At 40.9% G+C, this 13768-nt stretch overlaps 1 protein-coding gene across 2 annotated transcripts in view; it reads right to left on the reverse strand.

The window, feature by feature from the left end:
* Window positions 1–8662: 8662 nt before the first annotated feature.
* The window catches only part of MBD5 (methyl-CpG binding domain protein 5), a 54859-nt gene continuing 49753 nt past the window's right edge, over window positions 8663–13768 (reverse strand). For both annotated transcript variants that reach the window (XM_075180922.1, XM_075180921.1), the window contains exons 12-13: window positions 12601–12676; window positions 8663–12464 (exon numbers count right to left, since the gene is read on the reverse strand). In XM_075180922.1, coding sequence (XP_075037023.1) covers window positions 12402–12464; window positions 12601–12676 — 139 coding nt within the window. In that variant the 3' untranslated portion in view covers window positions 8663–12401. The remainder of the gene's footprint in view (window positions 12465–12600; window positions 12677–13768) is intronic.

The following is a 13768-nucleotide window of genomic DNA, read 5'->3' on the forward strand; positions in this document are numbered from 1 at the left end:
GGAGTGTGACACATGGGGGCTTATTTAATAAAATGGTGCAATGAGCACAAATGTGCTGTTACTCATAGCAACCATATTCTGTCATTTTTCAGTGCAGTTTGCAAAACAGAAGCAAGGGGGTTATAGTACATTGATGCACATTGCGTGGTGGGTATGTGAAAGATGTGTTTGGTGACAAGCAGAGGCATAGTATGGGCAGAGCTAGTGGATGATGTGCTTCGGGCACCAGATGGGCTTCGGGGTGCCAGGGCTGGGGTTATTCTCTGGTGGGCCCCTGGTATGATCAGGACCAGAGAGTGTCTATTTCCTGGGCAGTTCAGACCACAAGAAAATGGCCGCCTCTCAGTGTGGATCCAGCACTAAGCTTTCGGTTTCTTTCCCTGTGGAAGTGCGTTACTATTTCTGGGAGAATTAATGGCTGCTTCTAGGGGCCTGGACATATTTCTCTTGATAAGGAGAAAATATCAGTGGGCACATATTTTGTCTATATATAGGATCCAGTTACTGAGATAGTGTCCATTATGCAATCAGTGTCCCTGCATTAAAATAGTGTATTATATCAGCATCATGTCCTTGTGTTATACTAGTGTCCATTATTTCCACTTCAACTTGCTCCCAAATGTTGCCCCCCCCCCCTCCTCCCCGTACTTCAGTACTAGGGAGGGGCGGGGGCAGTGCGCCGTAGCATGTGCTTGCTCTGGGCACCATGGCTCCACGCTATGACCTGGTGACAAAACAGATAGCTTAGTGTGTATCTCCTACTTTAGTGTTCAGCACACTTACCCTGCTGTTGTCTGTCTCGCCATATTTCTGTACAAATCAGCATGCCATGGTTCCTGTTTCCCTGGGCGGCCGCCATAAGCACAGTGTTAGAAGTTGGATAACAATTTTACCACTGTCAGGCTGCTACGTGTAGCATGGTGCAGATACAAGGTGGGCACCAACCAGGAGCAGGCTGAGCTGGGGGGCAGAAGGGCATCTGCCCCCCACCGGGCTGGTCCCATAGTGGGCTACCTTGGGCCGTGTCACTGGGCCATCTGCATTTTTTTTCTTTAAAATAGGCTGCTGGGTCGAGTCTTACCCCCAGGGCTAAAATCTGCCAGCCCTCCCCTGGCACCAACTCCAGGTCCCGGATCAAATGCACATAGGAAGTTATTAGGAAAGCACCATGTTATAGTCTGTCATTTCTACTGCTACAAAATCAATTTTATTTCTAAAAAACAAAACAACAACTATACACTTTTAGTTATAATAGACTGTATTCAAAAGAAAGAGAAGAACGGAAATTTAACACAATTTAAATCAATTTTCCCTAATTATTACCAAGTTGATTTGAAAATAACTATGATCATGTCCCCAGCTGTGGTCATTAAAGCTGTTTCTAAATTCTTTATGTCTGAGCTGCAGATGATTAAAAATATATCAAGTGAGTTGGAAGAGACAGAGCCATCAGCTCTGTATCCCCTCCACCATATTTACTACAATAGCTCTTGGGCAGCACGGTGGCTCAGTGGTTAGCACTTCTGCCTCACAGCACTGGGGTCATGAGTTCAATTCCTGACCATGAACTTATCTGTGTGGAGTTTATATGTTCTCCCCGTGTTTGCATGGGTTTCCTCCGGGTGCTCCGGTTTCCTCCCACATTCCAAAAACATACTGGTAGGTTAATTGGCTGCTATCAAAATTGACCCTAGTCTCTCTCTCCCTCACTGTCTGTGTGTGTATGTTAGGGAATTTAGACTGTAAGCCCCAATGGGGCAGGGACTGATGTGATTGAGTTCTCTGTACATTGCTGCGGAATTAGTGGCGCTATATAATTAAATGGTGATGATGATACTACTGTTTTTTATACTTTGTTGCAACAATATTGTAGCTCCCTGCAAAACATTTAACCCTACGGGTTGCAGAGAACCTAAGGTTATATGGTTTTCCTCCTCAGACCATGTCAGCTCTAAAGAATAGGTCAATCCTTAATCAGCTGAGTAGAGACAAGAACAAAAGTTGACCCCCCCCCCCCAAGGAGTACAGTGTGACTCATTCCTTTATTGTCTTTTTCATGTCTCTTCAAAGCTGAGCGTGGCCACGGTGAGTGTAGTAAGGTTTATTTTATTTGGTTTTGTATGTGGGTTTTTTTATATTCCCAGGAAAGATTCTGAGGGTTCCGGTGTTGTTCCGGGACAGGGGTGGCTCCCTGGACCATTCTTTGCTGCCGTTAGGTGGCAACTGCGGGTAAAGCTGCTACTCTGTCCAAACAAAGGTTATTCCAAAGGCAGGCACAGCAGTTGTAGCGTCATCAGATAACGTGACCTGAACGGCGGACGTCCCTTCTGGATCAATCAATTGAGTTGAGTTTGATTGCAGCTTGGATCGAGGAGTCCTGGTACACAGCTTGCACTAGGAATCTGCAACCAGCCCTGAAAAAGCTGAAAGACTCCTGTTGTAGAGGAGCCTTTAGCGGGGGCATAATTATTTCACTAATTTGATTTAGTTACATAGTTGATGAGGTTGAAAAAAAGACACCAGTCCATCAAGTTCAACCTAATTTGGATCTCCTGCGATCCCTCACTTAGTTTTCTTATTCTCATTTCGCTCTCGGCACTCTTTCAAAGCCGGTGGAGGGGAGAAAGACTAGTAAGATTATAATCGCAAAAGATGAGCTTCACCCATGTCAAGGGGTTAAAAGAATGTGGTCTCAGATGTGTATAGACTTGGATAGTATACAAGAGCTTTCTTCATGTGGACCTATGATTTGTATGGGGAAGACTCTTTTACTCATGAACGGGAAACTGATTAGACATATTTATAAGACTATGGGAATACCGGATATGCCAATGATTTTTTTGCAGATAAATAGAACAATAAATAAATAGAGTGTTTATTATACACAGAGTGATTAAACAACTTTTGCTTAAGAAATGGGATCAATTGGAGAAGTGGCAATCCAATATTAAAAGGTTGGATAGCATGTATCCCTTTCAAGAAACTGAATCCACCAAGTGGGACAATATCTAAAGTTGATGCTGTAGCACACTGTCTGTTGGCTGATTCAGAAAGTCACAGAAGGTAAACTTTCAATTGCCAATGGATTGTAGAAGACAATTTTCCGCTCCTTCTTCATGACAACATTTTACAGAGGCCCAAAGGTACCATACTGGCAAACAGTATGATAGACAGTTTGCAGCAATAAATATCTAGGCAGCCTTTTCATTCCTTTAGAGGAAAGGAAAGAAATTCACAATGACTCTCTTGCTAATGTAACCTCTAGCAGGCCTGATGGGTGACAGGATTGCAAACTATCTAACTAAGCTGAAAGTAATCTTTTTTCTAAAAGAACATGGTAGTATCATGAATACAGTCAAGAGTCACCTTATGCCGTCTCAGCAAATGCAGGTTCTGGGATAACATGTAAGCAGGGTACACACCTATGAGATTATCGTGCAGATCACATGATTCATGACCATTTCATCAGATATTGCAAGTGTGTACACTTCCACGATCAGGTTTTAACATACCAAAACACTTTGCATCTGTCGATTTGGTTTAGTAAACTTCCTAAAAATCACGATGGAACAAAGTCTTTTCAGCAGATGGTTGTGAGAGATGTACATCACAGATCTGAAGGTAAATTGTGTAGGTGTGTATTCATGCATGAATCGGCATGTTCACCGGGTATTTCAATCGTTGATGAAATCGTTAGAGACACTGCATCTAAAGTATGATTGCATAATTTACCCAGCTTTAGGCACAATGATAGGAAGAGGAAAGACTTGTGAGAACTCAATGCCTCAATTATCAAATTCACTGTCAGTAACAATTTTCAATAAGTGATTGTCTCAATCTATTAGGGATGTTTTCCTCAACCACAGGGTCCTCCATGGACAAGATGGAACATTGGGAATATTATACTAGAGATATTCGACCGGTAGGATCTCTGGATCAGATTGCACGAAGCACCAGGGAATCTCTCAACCAGTGGCAGGATCCAGCATTAAAGGAAAAGGGAGTACCCCTCTCAGAGTCAAAATGGACTAATGACATATTCAAGCTCCAAAGGTTCTCATCTGCACACAGAATTAGTAAAGTGGCTTCTGTGAAGGTCAAATAATTGGATGAAGTAAACCAAATTGATTAGTATTGTTTTACTTCAAAAGGAAAATAAACTATACGCAAAAATTCTGGAAGCAAAGGCAGTGTGGTATGTAATACAGCATTTTCTGCCTTAGTTGCAACACAAACAGCTCAAGATCTTTTCAGACCGGATGGTAATGGCATTCATAAACTGAGATGGGGGCACTAAGACAATCATATCAACTCAACAATCATATCATGGGCATATTAACAATCTGATACCTCTGTCAGCTGTTCAAGTAGCGGGCAAGAACAGCAAATCTGCAGATTGTCTCCATCGGAATGACATCCACCTAGGGGAGTGGGCATTGCACAAGGAGGTCCATCAGATAGATTTAGGGTCCATCAGATAGATCTGATGGCACAAGTTAAAACACCAAGACAGAGCAATTTTACTCTGTCCTGTTCAGCTCATTGCACACACACTGAAGACCAAGAAAGAGGCAGTGGAAGTAGTAGCAGTTTCATTCGAGCTTGTTGGCCGTGGTTCACAGTAGCATGGGAGATGCTCCTACTCATACTTTGGTGCAAATCCAGATTGCTCAATGTAGTTGCGTCTAACATACCTCAAGTGCTAAATTTCCTTCAAAAAGGTTTATAGAAGGGCCCTGCCCTTAGTACATTGAAGGTACAGCTTTCAGCACTTTGTGTTCTTTCTCATGGCTGCTGGTGACATCTCCCTTAACCCTGGGACCTGTACAATCCCCACTGCTCACACGACTCACTCCACCCCAAAACTTTCCATCTACCCCGTACTTCCAACAACTACCACAACCTTCTTTGCTTCAGCCTCACCTTACTTCACGCCCTCCTCCCTGCACCCAAATCCACATGTACACAATTACACCTAATTACTCTTTACACTATTCACACTAATACACCATGAGAACCATACCAATTTCCACTCTGAGCCACACTCGCTCCTCTTGTTTCAGCTGTGCTCCTTTCAACTTAGAATGTAAGCTCTCTAATGAGCAGGGCATTCCATACTCTTTATTTCGTCTTCTTTGCATGTCTCTGTTTTACGTAAGTCCTGTTTTCCCTACTGTACGGTGCTGCTGAGCACTGTGATGCCTTACAAATCTACGACAATAAAAATAATAGCATCAGAACCATTTGAAGTCTTACATGAAGTCTCAATTAAATGGCTTACAGCCAAATTCCTATTCTTGTTGGCAATCACATCTGCTAGAAGAACAACTTAAGGCTTTATGGTGCTGCTTTAAGGAACAATTTTTTAACATGTACACTGATAACATAGTACTTTTTTGCCTAAGGTAGTTTCCACATTACATTTCAATGAAGAAATTGTACTTCTGTCCCTTTGTTCTAAACCATCTAAGAAAACGAGAAATGAAATGACAAACACTAGACCTGGTCAGAGCAATTTGAATGTATCTCTTGAGAACAAGGGAAATCAGAAAGAGAGATCATCTATTTGTACTTCCTTAAGGTCCACGTTCAGGGTATGCTCCATCCATAGGCACTCTTGCAAGATGGATTTGACAAGTTGTTTCACAGACTTTTAAGAGGAGCAGAGGTGAGGTGCCAAAAATACTGAGGGCGCATTCCACAAGGGCCGTGACCATCTCCTGGGCAAACAGGTTTCAGGCTTCAGCAAATTATCTATGGCGATCAGTAGGCTGGTCATCATTCATACCGTCTTCAAACGTTGTCTTCAGGATGTCGTAGCTTCGGCTAAAGCTCAGTTTGGATGGAAAATGCTTCAAGCATTTGATCAAATATTTTATATGCATGGATTGATCAGTGCTTGATTTCTTGGGCCAATCATGTGTTATCATTAGGGCTGCCATGGAGAAAAAATAAGCAAACTGTACTCACCAATAATTTAATTTCCGTGAAGAACTCCATGACAGCTCAAATATTTCCTCCCATGTTATCTGTTTATATATCTTTCAGAGAGAGCTTGGGAAGTCACTCAAACACAATGCATGAAGGGGCCACACTCTATGTTTTCCAGGCGGTATCAACTTTTGTTTCTGTCCCTACAACTGATTAAGGATCAATCCATTTGTTAGTGCTGCCATGGAGTACTTTAACATCTTGACCCGCGAATGGTTGTGTGTGTCAGCCAGTCAAAAACACAACAGGTTAAGCCTTTAATAATTAAAGATAAAGCCATGCCTACACTTGCAGCAATGTCTTGCATCTGCTGGAAGAAATCACATGTGACAGATCACCTATAGCCAGCAAAAACATAAACAACATAATCATCAGCTGGGGCTATGAAACAAACAAAAAAAAAACATCTCCAATTTTGTATAGTTTTGGTATAGGTTTATCCGGTAATAAGATCTGAGAGAAGTCCACTTGTCATTTTTCTCCAGGAAGGAACAGACTTATTTAGCTTAGTGTAAAGGTATCAGGTTATATTCACTACAACAATTTGCACTCAGTGGATCCTTTATTAGGTAGAACTTTCTAGTACTGGGTAGGACCTTCCTTTGCTCCCAGAACAGCTTGAATTCTTTGTGGCATGAAATCAACAAGGCTGGAAACATTCTTTACAGATTCTGGTCCATGTTGACATAGTAACATCAGGCAGTTGCTGCTGATTTGTCAGCGGCACATTTATGCTGCAAATTTCCCTTTCCACCACATCCCAAAGGTGCTCTATTGGATTGAGATCTGGTTACTGTTGAGGCCTTTGGAGTACACCAAACTCTTTATGTTTTTGGAACCAGCTTGAGATGAGGTGTGCTTTGTGACATGGCGTGTTCTCCTACTGGAAGTAGCCATTAGATGGGTAGATTGTGTCCATAAAGTGATGCACATGGACAGCAACAATACTCAGGTTGGCTATGCATATAAACAATGCTCAATTGATATTAATGGGCCTAATTTGTTTTAAGAAAATATTCCCCACACCATTACACCCCCAACTGCACCATTGATACAAGTCAGGATTTATCCACGGATTCATGGTCTTTACAGCAAATTCAGACCCCACCATCTGCATATCGCAGCAGAATTCGAGATTCCTCAGACCAGGTGACAATTGTTCAGTTTAGGAGAGCCTGTGCCCACTGTAGCCTGTTTCCTGTGCATAACTGACAGGAACCTCTGCTGTTGTAGCACATCGACTTCAAGGCTTGACGTGCTGCGCGTTCAGAGAGGCTCTTCTGCAGACCACTGTTGTAGTACATGATTACATGAGTTACTGTCACCTTCCTGTCAGCTTGAACTAGTCTGGCCATTCTCATCGGACTTCCTTAATTAACAAGGTGTTTTCGCCCCCAGAACTGCCACTTACTGGATGTTTTTTGTTTTGCGCAACATTCTCTGTAAACTCTGGATACTGATGTGTGTGAACATACCAGGAGATCAGCGGTTTCCGATATATTCAAACCACTCCAAGTTATTTCACAGTCACTTAGATTCCATTTCCTCCCCATTCTGGTGTTTGGTCTGAACAACAACTGAACCTCTTAACCATATCTGCATGTTTTTATGCATTGAGTTACTTCCACATGATTGGCTGAGTGTAATTACAACCTGGTAAAGTACAGTGACGATATCTATCAATCTATTTAGGGGCCCACTTAAATCAGCAACCCCATGAAAAAAAATCAGGAGGTATATTTACCAGACTGCAGGTTTAAAAAGTAGTGATGTTGCTTATAGCAACCAATCAGATTCTAGCTACCATTTTGTAGAATGTACTTAATAAATAACTAGAATCTGATTGGTTGCTATAGGCAACAACTCCACTTTTTCAAACCCGCAGTTTAGTAAATCTAGCCCCAGGTGTTTTTATTCCCAACATAAATCACTGTGGCAGGCTATAAGAATGTTGGTATTTACCAGTTTCCCTTGTTTTTTTTCTTCAGGCTGCTATTAATGATTTATTATGCTGGTCTACCATGGCAACCACAGTCACATTTCACATGAGGTAGAGGCTTTGGAACACTCCTCTGAGCTCTGTCTGCACTATCTTCCTTCTCCTCCCTCTGCCATCACATGACATGCTGACAGCTGTGAGCCTGTGTCTCAGACTTTTTGCTTGCCTACAGAGCTTTTGAAAAGGAGATGATTTGTAGGATAGCTAAAAAAAGATGCATTATCAAATGCATTATTAGAAAGTAATTAACTTGCTATTTAAAGGGAAAATAAAATAAATGTTTTATGTGGGATTGCTGATTTAACGTAAAAGTCAAGAAAACATCTAACATATCCCAACATACCTTTAAAAATATGACATTGTATATTTTTAATTAAAATAAACAACTGTGCCTCAAAAGGAGGAAAGCTTTAAAAAAATAATCAATGTTAAGGCTGAAGAAGTGCAAGGTCCTTAAATTTTGAAACACAATGTGCCCCTACAAAATACTATCTTAATTATATTCCGTTCTCAGAAGTTCCTGGCCATTTTACATACATATTTGTGAAAATAACGAGGATTTTTTTTTTATACAGTACATTGTGCTTTTGATTCTTTATAAGCAATCTCATGAAAAATGTACTTATCAATATTTATTTTTTAACATAATAAAGAAAAAAAACTGTGATCCATACTATAGTCTGAAAGTTAAGTTATACCTTATGTCACCTTATTGACCAGTCTAAATTAGAGGTTCCTAATCTTTATAATTGTAGGTCTCAAATTAAGTCAGAGTCAGCTTGAGCACCCATTGTTCAGCTTTGAATTAACAACGTGATTCCGTTTCATTACCTTACCGTTGGCTACGTAATATATATAGTCTATATTATTTTTTTTAGTAAAATATAACTTAGCATATCTGTAGCTGGAAGTTAAATAAAGATTGACTTTAAGGCCTTCAGTGGCCTCTCAATCTCTCTTTGGGGTGATTCGCTGGTTATGGTGACGCTTGGAATGCTAAATAGGAGCATTCGCGCATCAACTTGACAATAATTGGAGATTCACCTGTAGGACGTCCTTTGTACTAGCTAGGGTAGTCCTAGAGCTGTGTTGGCTCTGGCTACATTTGTGCTTATGATCTTGCCATGACCTTAATTTTAACTCTGACACGCTACAGTATTAAAACCATTGAAGGACAACACCTTTAATAACATATTTTTAGTTTATAGTGCACAACAGCTTTGCAAAAAGAGAACGTTGGAGATCCACCTCAACCAGCATGGGAACCCATAAAACGCGTTGGGTCCGGATGTTAAAGGACATTATAAAAAAAATTAAATATATGCCCCCCTTGTTGTACATCTTAGTCTGCATTGAAAGAAACTTTAGAAGAGATCAGGCTTCCACAACGATATAGTTAATGTGCAGGGTTCTACCCTGAAGAGTTCTATTCTGCTCACCCCAAAACGCGTCATACTGCAACTTCATTTCAAAATCACATTAACTTCCTGAAATTGACGCCAGGATGATGTGCTGTGGGCTGTGCCTAACACAATGCTTCGATGAGCACCCTTGATCCCTTTCGGGGTCCCCTCTGGCACAGGGGGTATCAGGGGAGGGAACCTAATATACAGGTAAAAGGGTCAGATGGTGATGTGGGTCTCGTTAACAACTTCTCTTCTATTTTAAACAAAATAATGATCCATTGAAGACAATTATTGCTTGGAGACAGAAATAAATGGTTCTGCAGATAGAGATTCAAGTATGTGACCAGTTTTTTGTTTTAATCTTAAATTGGTGCAACATTTTTTTTGGAAAAAAAAAAAAATGTCAACACTGCAATGACCTGTAATGCTCACAATATTTACATTAACTGCATACATAAAACCAGGAGAAAAAAACTCGAGAGGAAAACAACAGTATGGACTGAAACAACTACTTCTATCATCCACACTATAAGAAACAAACGAAAGAGAAAGGTCGCACATACTTTACATAGTTGACTAAAGTAAAGTACGGAGCGGTGAGCAGTACAGAACAGAATTGGTGGAAACACTGAAGAAATGTCTGATTGTTTACAAATGATACAATGGAACAATAAAAATTAAAATATCTTATAAGATACACTCACACATCTTTATGGACAAACAGCAGAAAAGCAGACTATTACAAAAAAAAAAAAATGAGTAACAATTGAAAAGTAACACTAAAACACACACATTGTTTGACATAATCTGTATGGGGGACAGGCCAGGGTGCTTGGGGTAAAAAACAAAAAGCGTGCCTCGCCAACGCACAGTTAAGTCCGCCATTTTTTTGTGCTGCATCTATATATATATGAGAAAGCAGCCTATCAATTCCCTAGGAATTAGTGACATCACTGAGAAGCTTTGTTGGTCCTCAGTGATGTCACCAGTTCCTAGAGGATTGATTGGCGGCCTCCCCATGCACACAGACCACAGCATGGCAGCTTCCACCGTGAGCGGGGATGGTTACAACGCTTTGTGGTGTTCACACCAGAATTTTGCAATCCACCAGGTTTGGAGAAAATAAATGTATAATCACCTACGTCTTAACGTAGGTGACTATACATATGTACAACGTACGAGTGAATCTTCTTGTACAATACAATGTTGTCGGCTCATTTATATGTAGTGTTTTTTTTTTTTTCGTTTCACATTTTCACTTTACGTAACATAAATAATTTGGTTAATAAAATAACTTGCATGTTTCAGCCACGTTAATATATAATCTGTTAACAGTATAAATACTTTTTTTTTTTTTTTTAAATAAAATAAATCTGTGATATGTTACATAATACTGATTAAAAACAAAAAGAAAAAAAAAACTGCTTAGGGTGAGTCTATCACAGCAGCTTGTGACGTGTTAATACTGTGGGATGAGATAACGGAGAATCATGCTGCCTAGGTCAAGGCTATGGGGACAGTACAGTTTGTAGTGTCATAGAAATTAGCAATATAAATTTACCAGTGAAATACAGGGACACTTTCCCTCGTTACCGCACCGGTAGCTTTGTAACTAACACAAAGAGGATCTCCTCTTAGCACATCATAGTAATATATGGATTATTCGGAAACGTTGCTTTGTTACGGAGCCGGCCACGCTGCAAACAGGCGCAATTTAAAAGGGCAGGTGAGACGTACGGAGGACGTTTCGAGGGGAAGAATCTAATGCATTATGCCCGAAAGATGCATCTTGTTGCTTTAAATTCGTCACTTGATCGCGGTTATTGGCTTGTTCTTGTAGTAGCTTTAAAATATGATATATACTTTTTTTTAGCAAATAATAAAAATTCTCTGTTTTACTTCTATAGGGACTGGGCCAATACAGAGGTGGGCAGCAGGTCAGTGTAAACCTTTGGAGGGCAGTAAGTATAGTTCTCACTGCTACATGATATATAGGTAGGCTGGATGCTAGGCTCCTCCTTGCTTCACAATGTAGAGTAGGGCCCGCTAGTGCAGTGATGGCTAACCTGTGACACTCCAGGTGTTGTGAAACTACAAGCCCCAGCATGCTTTGCCAGTAGATAACTAGCTGATAGCTGGCAAAGCATGCTGGGGCTTGTAGTTGCACAACACCTGGAGTGTCACAGGTTAGCCATTACTGCCCTAGTGGAACAATAAAACATTAGCTGTTGCAGAACCTCCTAGTAATTAAAAGCTGTTAATCACCTGACTGCCGAATGTTGCCACAGAACAGGAAGCAAATTAGATGTAGGGACAGGATAAAGGATCTAAAGTTAAAATGAAAGCAAGCGCTGCCCAGATCAACCTACCTCTACGCTAACGACGAAGGAGAAATGAGAAAACGAATTATTGCAGTTTGTTAGGTAAGCAGTGGACATGCAATCATATAATTCTGTTTCAGACCTCACTCTCCTACAGGTACCTGAAATGGGAGTTAAGAGGCTCCCCCCGGGAAGGAAATGATCAGGATTTGTGGAGCGCCCCCTGCTGTCACCTGACAGTATGGTATAAAAGCAGTTATATTTTTTTTACCTATACACCGCTTGAACATCAACTTGATAGAAACCAAAGAATTTTTGTACACTATTATAGTACAGTAAAAGATAAAGTGTGCATTAAGTCGGCTTGTACATGACAATATTGTACACTATTTACATCTGGGTTATCAGCATCAAACTCTAGATCTGTTTATATACACACTGAAAATGTATCAGAAACATCCGACTGTTTTTCTTTATAATCACAATTGTAGCATTATAGAAAAAACAGATTATCTCCATTCAGTCACATGGTTTTTTTTAGGATTCCAGCGCCCCACCTGCCTAAAATGCAAAAATATTTACCACATATTCACTTTACACCAGGTGGTGATATCTAGAAATATTGATATACATATATTAATATCAATGCCTATATACAAATATATGATCTTGGAACTATCAATGTTATCTGGAGATTTTCCTCCTCTTGGGTTTCGGGGGCTTGAGTTGTCGCTCTCTCTGAGGCACCTGGAAGACACAGGGAAGCGAGGAGAGAAGGTTATACATAGTAATACATAGAATAACATGATGATGAATGATGAACTGTAAAGATGGAACTGTTGGAAGATGGAAGCTTGGGCCCAGTCATAACTTTATGACTTACATTGCCAGAGATTTTGTCCAGCTCGTTCATCGCCTCGTGTATCGCAGCTTCTAGATGGTTATTTAGTGTTCCACTTCTACAACAGAAAATACAGGAACAAATAGTTACTATTCTCTGTACTTTATGCTAATTTGGGGGACAAGTAAACTGTGTAGTAGACTAGGAAACACACTTCAACATTTAAATGTACAAGAGATATAATACACACTAGAAATAAAACTGTGACCACATTATAGTGTCCCAGAGCAATCCATCTCCTGCTCACACCATATCTCTCTTAGTTACTGTTTCCAAATTGCATAAGCTCTATAGTGCAGATTCCACTGAACTTGTCTATGAAACAGAACCAGCGAGACCCGGACTGCTGATCACACTGACTTCTGTCTATGAAACAAAACCACTCAGCCTTGGACTGTTGATCACACCGACCTCAGCCTATGCAACAGGACCAGTCAGCTCCAGACTGCTGATCACACCAACCTCAGTGTATGAAACAGAACCAGACAGCCCCACACTGCCACATTTACTTTTTTTGTCAAATGCTACATGCCATTTGTACATATATGTACAGGATACACACAATATACAAATAGAAATATATATATATATATATAAATCCTGAACTAGTGTAAATGGTACTTAACATTTTTTATAGCTTGGACCACAAATGTTATTTTTCCATTATTCTGAGACCCCCACTCATCAGTGTTCCATTGCCCAGGGACCCCAATCATCAGTGTTCCATTGCCCAGGGACCCCAACCATCAGTGTTCCATTACCCAGGGACCCCGACCATCAGTGTTCCATTGCCCAGGGACCCCGACCATCAGTGTTCCATTGCCCAGGGACCCCGACCATCAGTGTCCCATTGCCCATGGACTCCAATCATCAGTGTCCCATTGCCCAGGGACTCCAATCATCAGTGTCCCATTGCCCAGGGACTCCAATCATCAGTGTCCCATTGCCCAGGGACTCCAATCATCAGTGTCCCATTGCCCAGGGACTCCAATCATCAGTGTCCCATTGCCCAGGGACTCCAATCATCAGTGTCCCATTGAACAGAGGCAATAATCATCAGTGTCCCATTGCCCAGGGACAATAATCATCAGTGTTCCATTGACCAGGGACAATAATCATCAGTGTTCAATTGACCAGGGACCCCAATCAT

The sequence above is a fragment of the Mixophyes fleayi genome, chromosome 7, assembly GCF_038048845.1.
Source record: "Mixophyes fleayi isolate aMixFle1 chromosome 7, aMixFle1.hap1, whole genome shotgun sequence".
Classification (NCBI taxonomy): Eukaryota; Metazoa; Chordata; class Amphibia; order Anura; family Limnodynastidae; genus Mixophyes; species Mixophyes fleayi.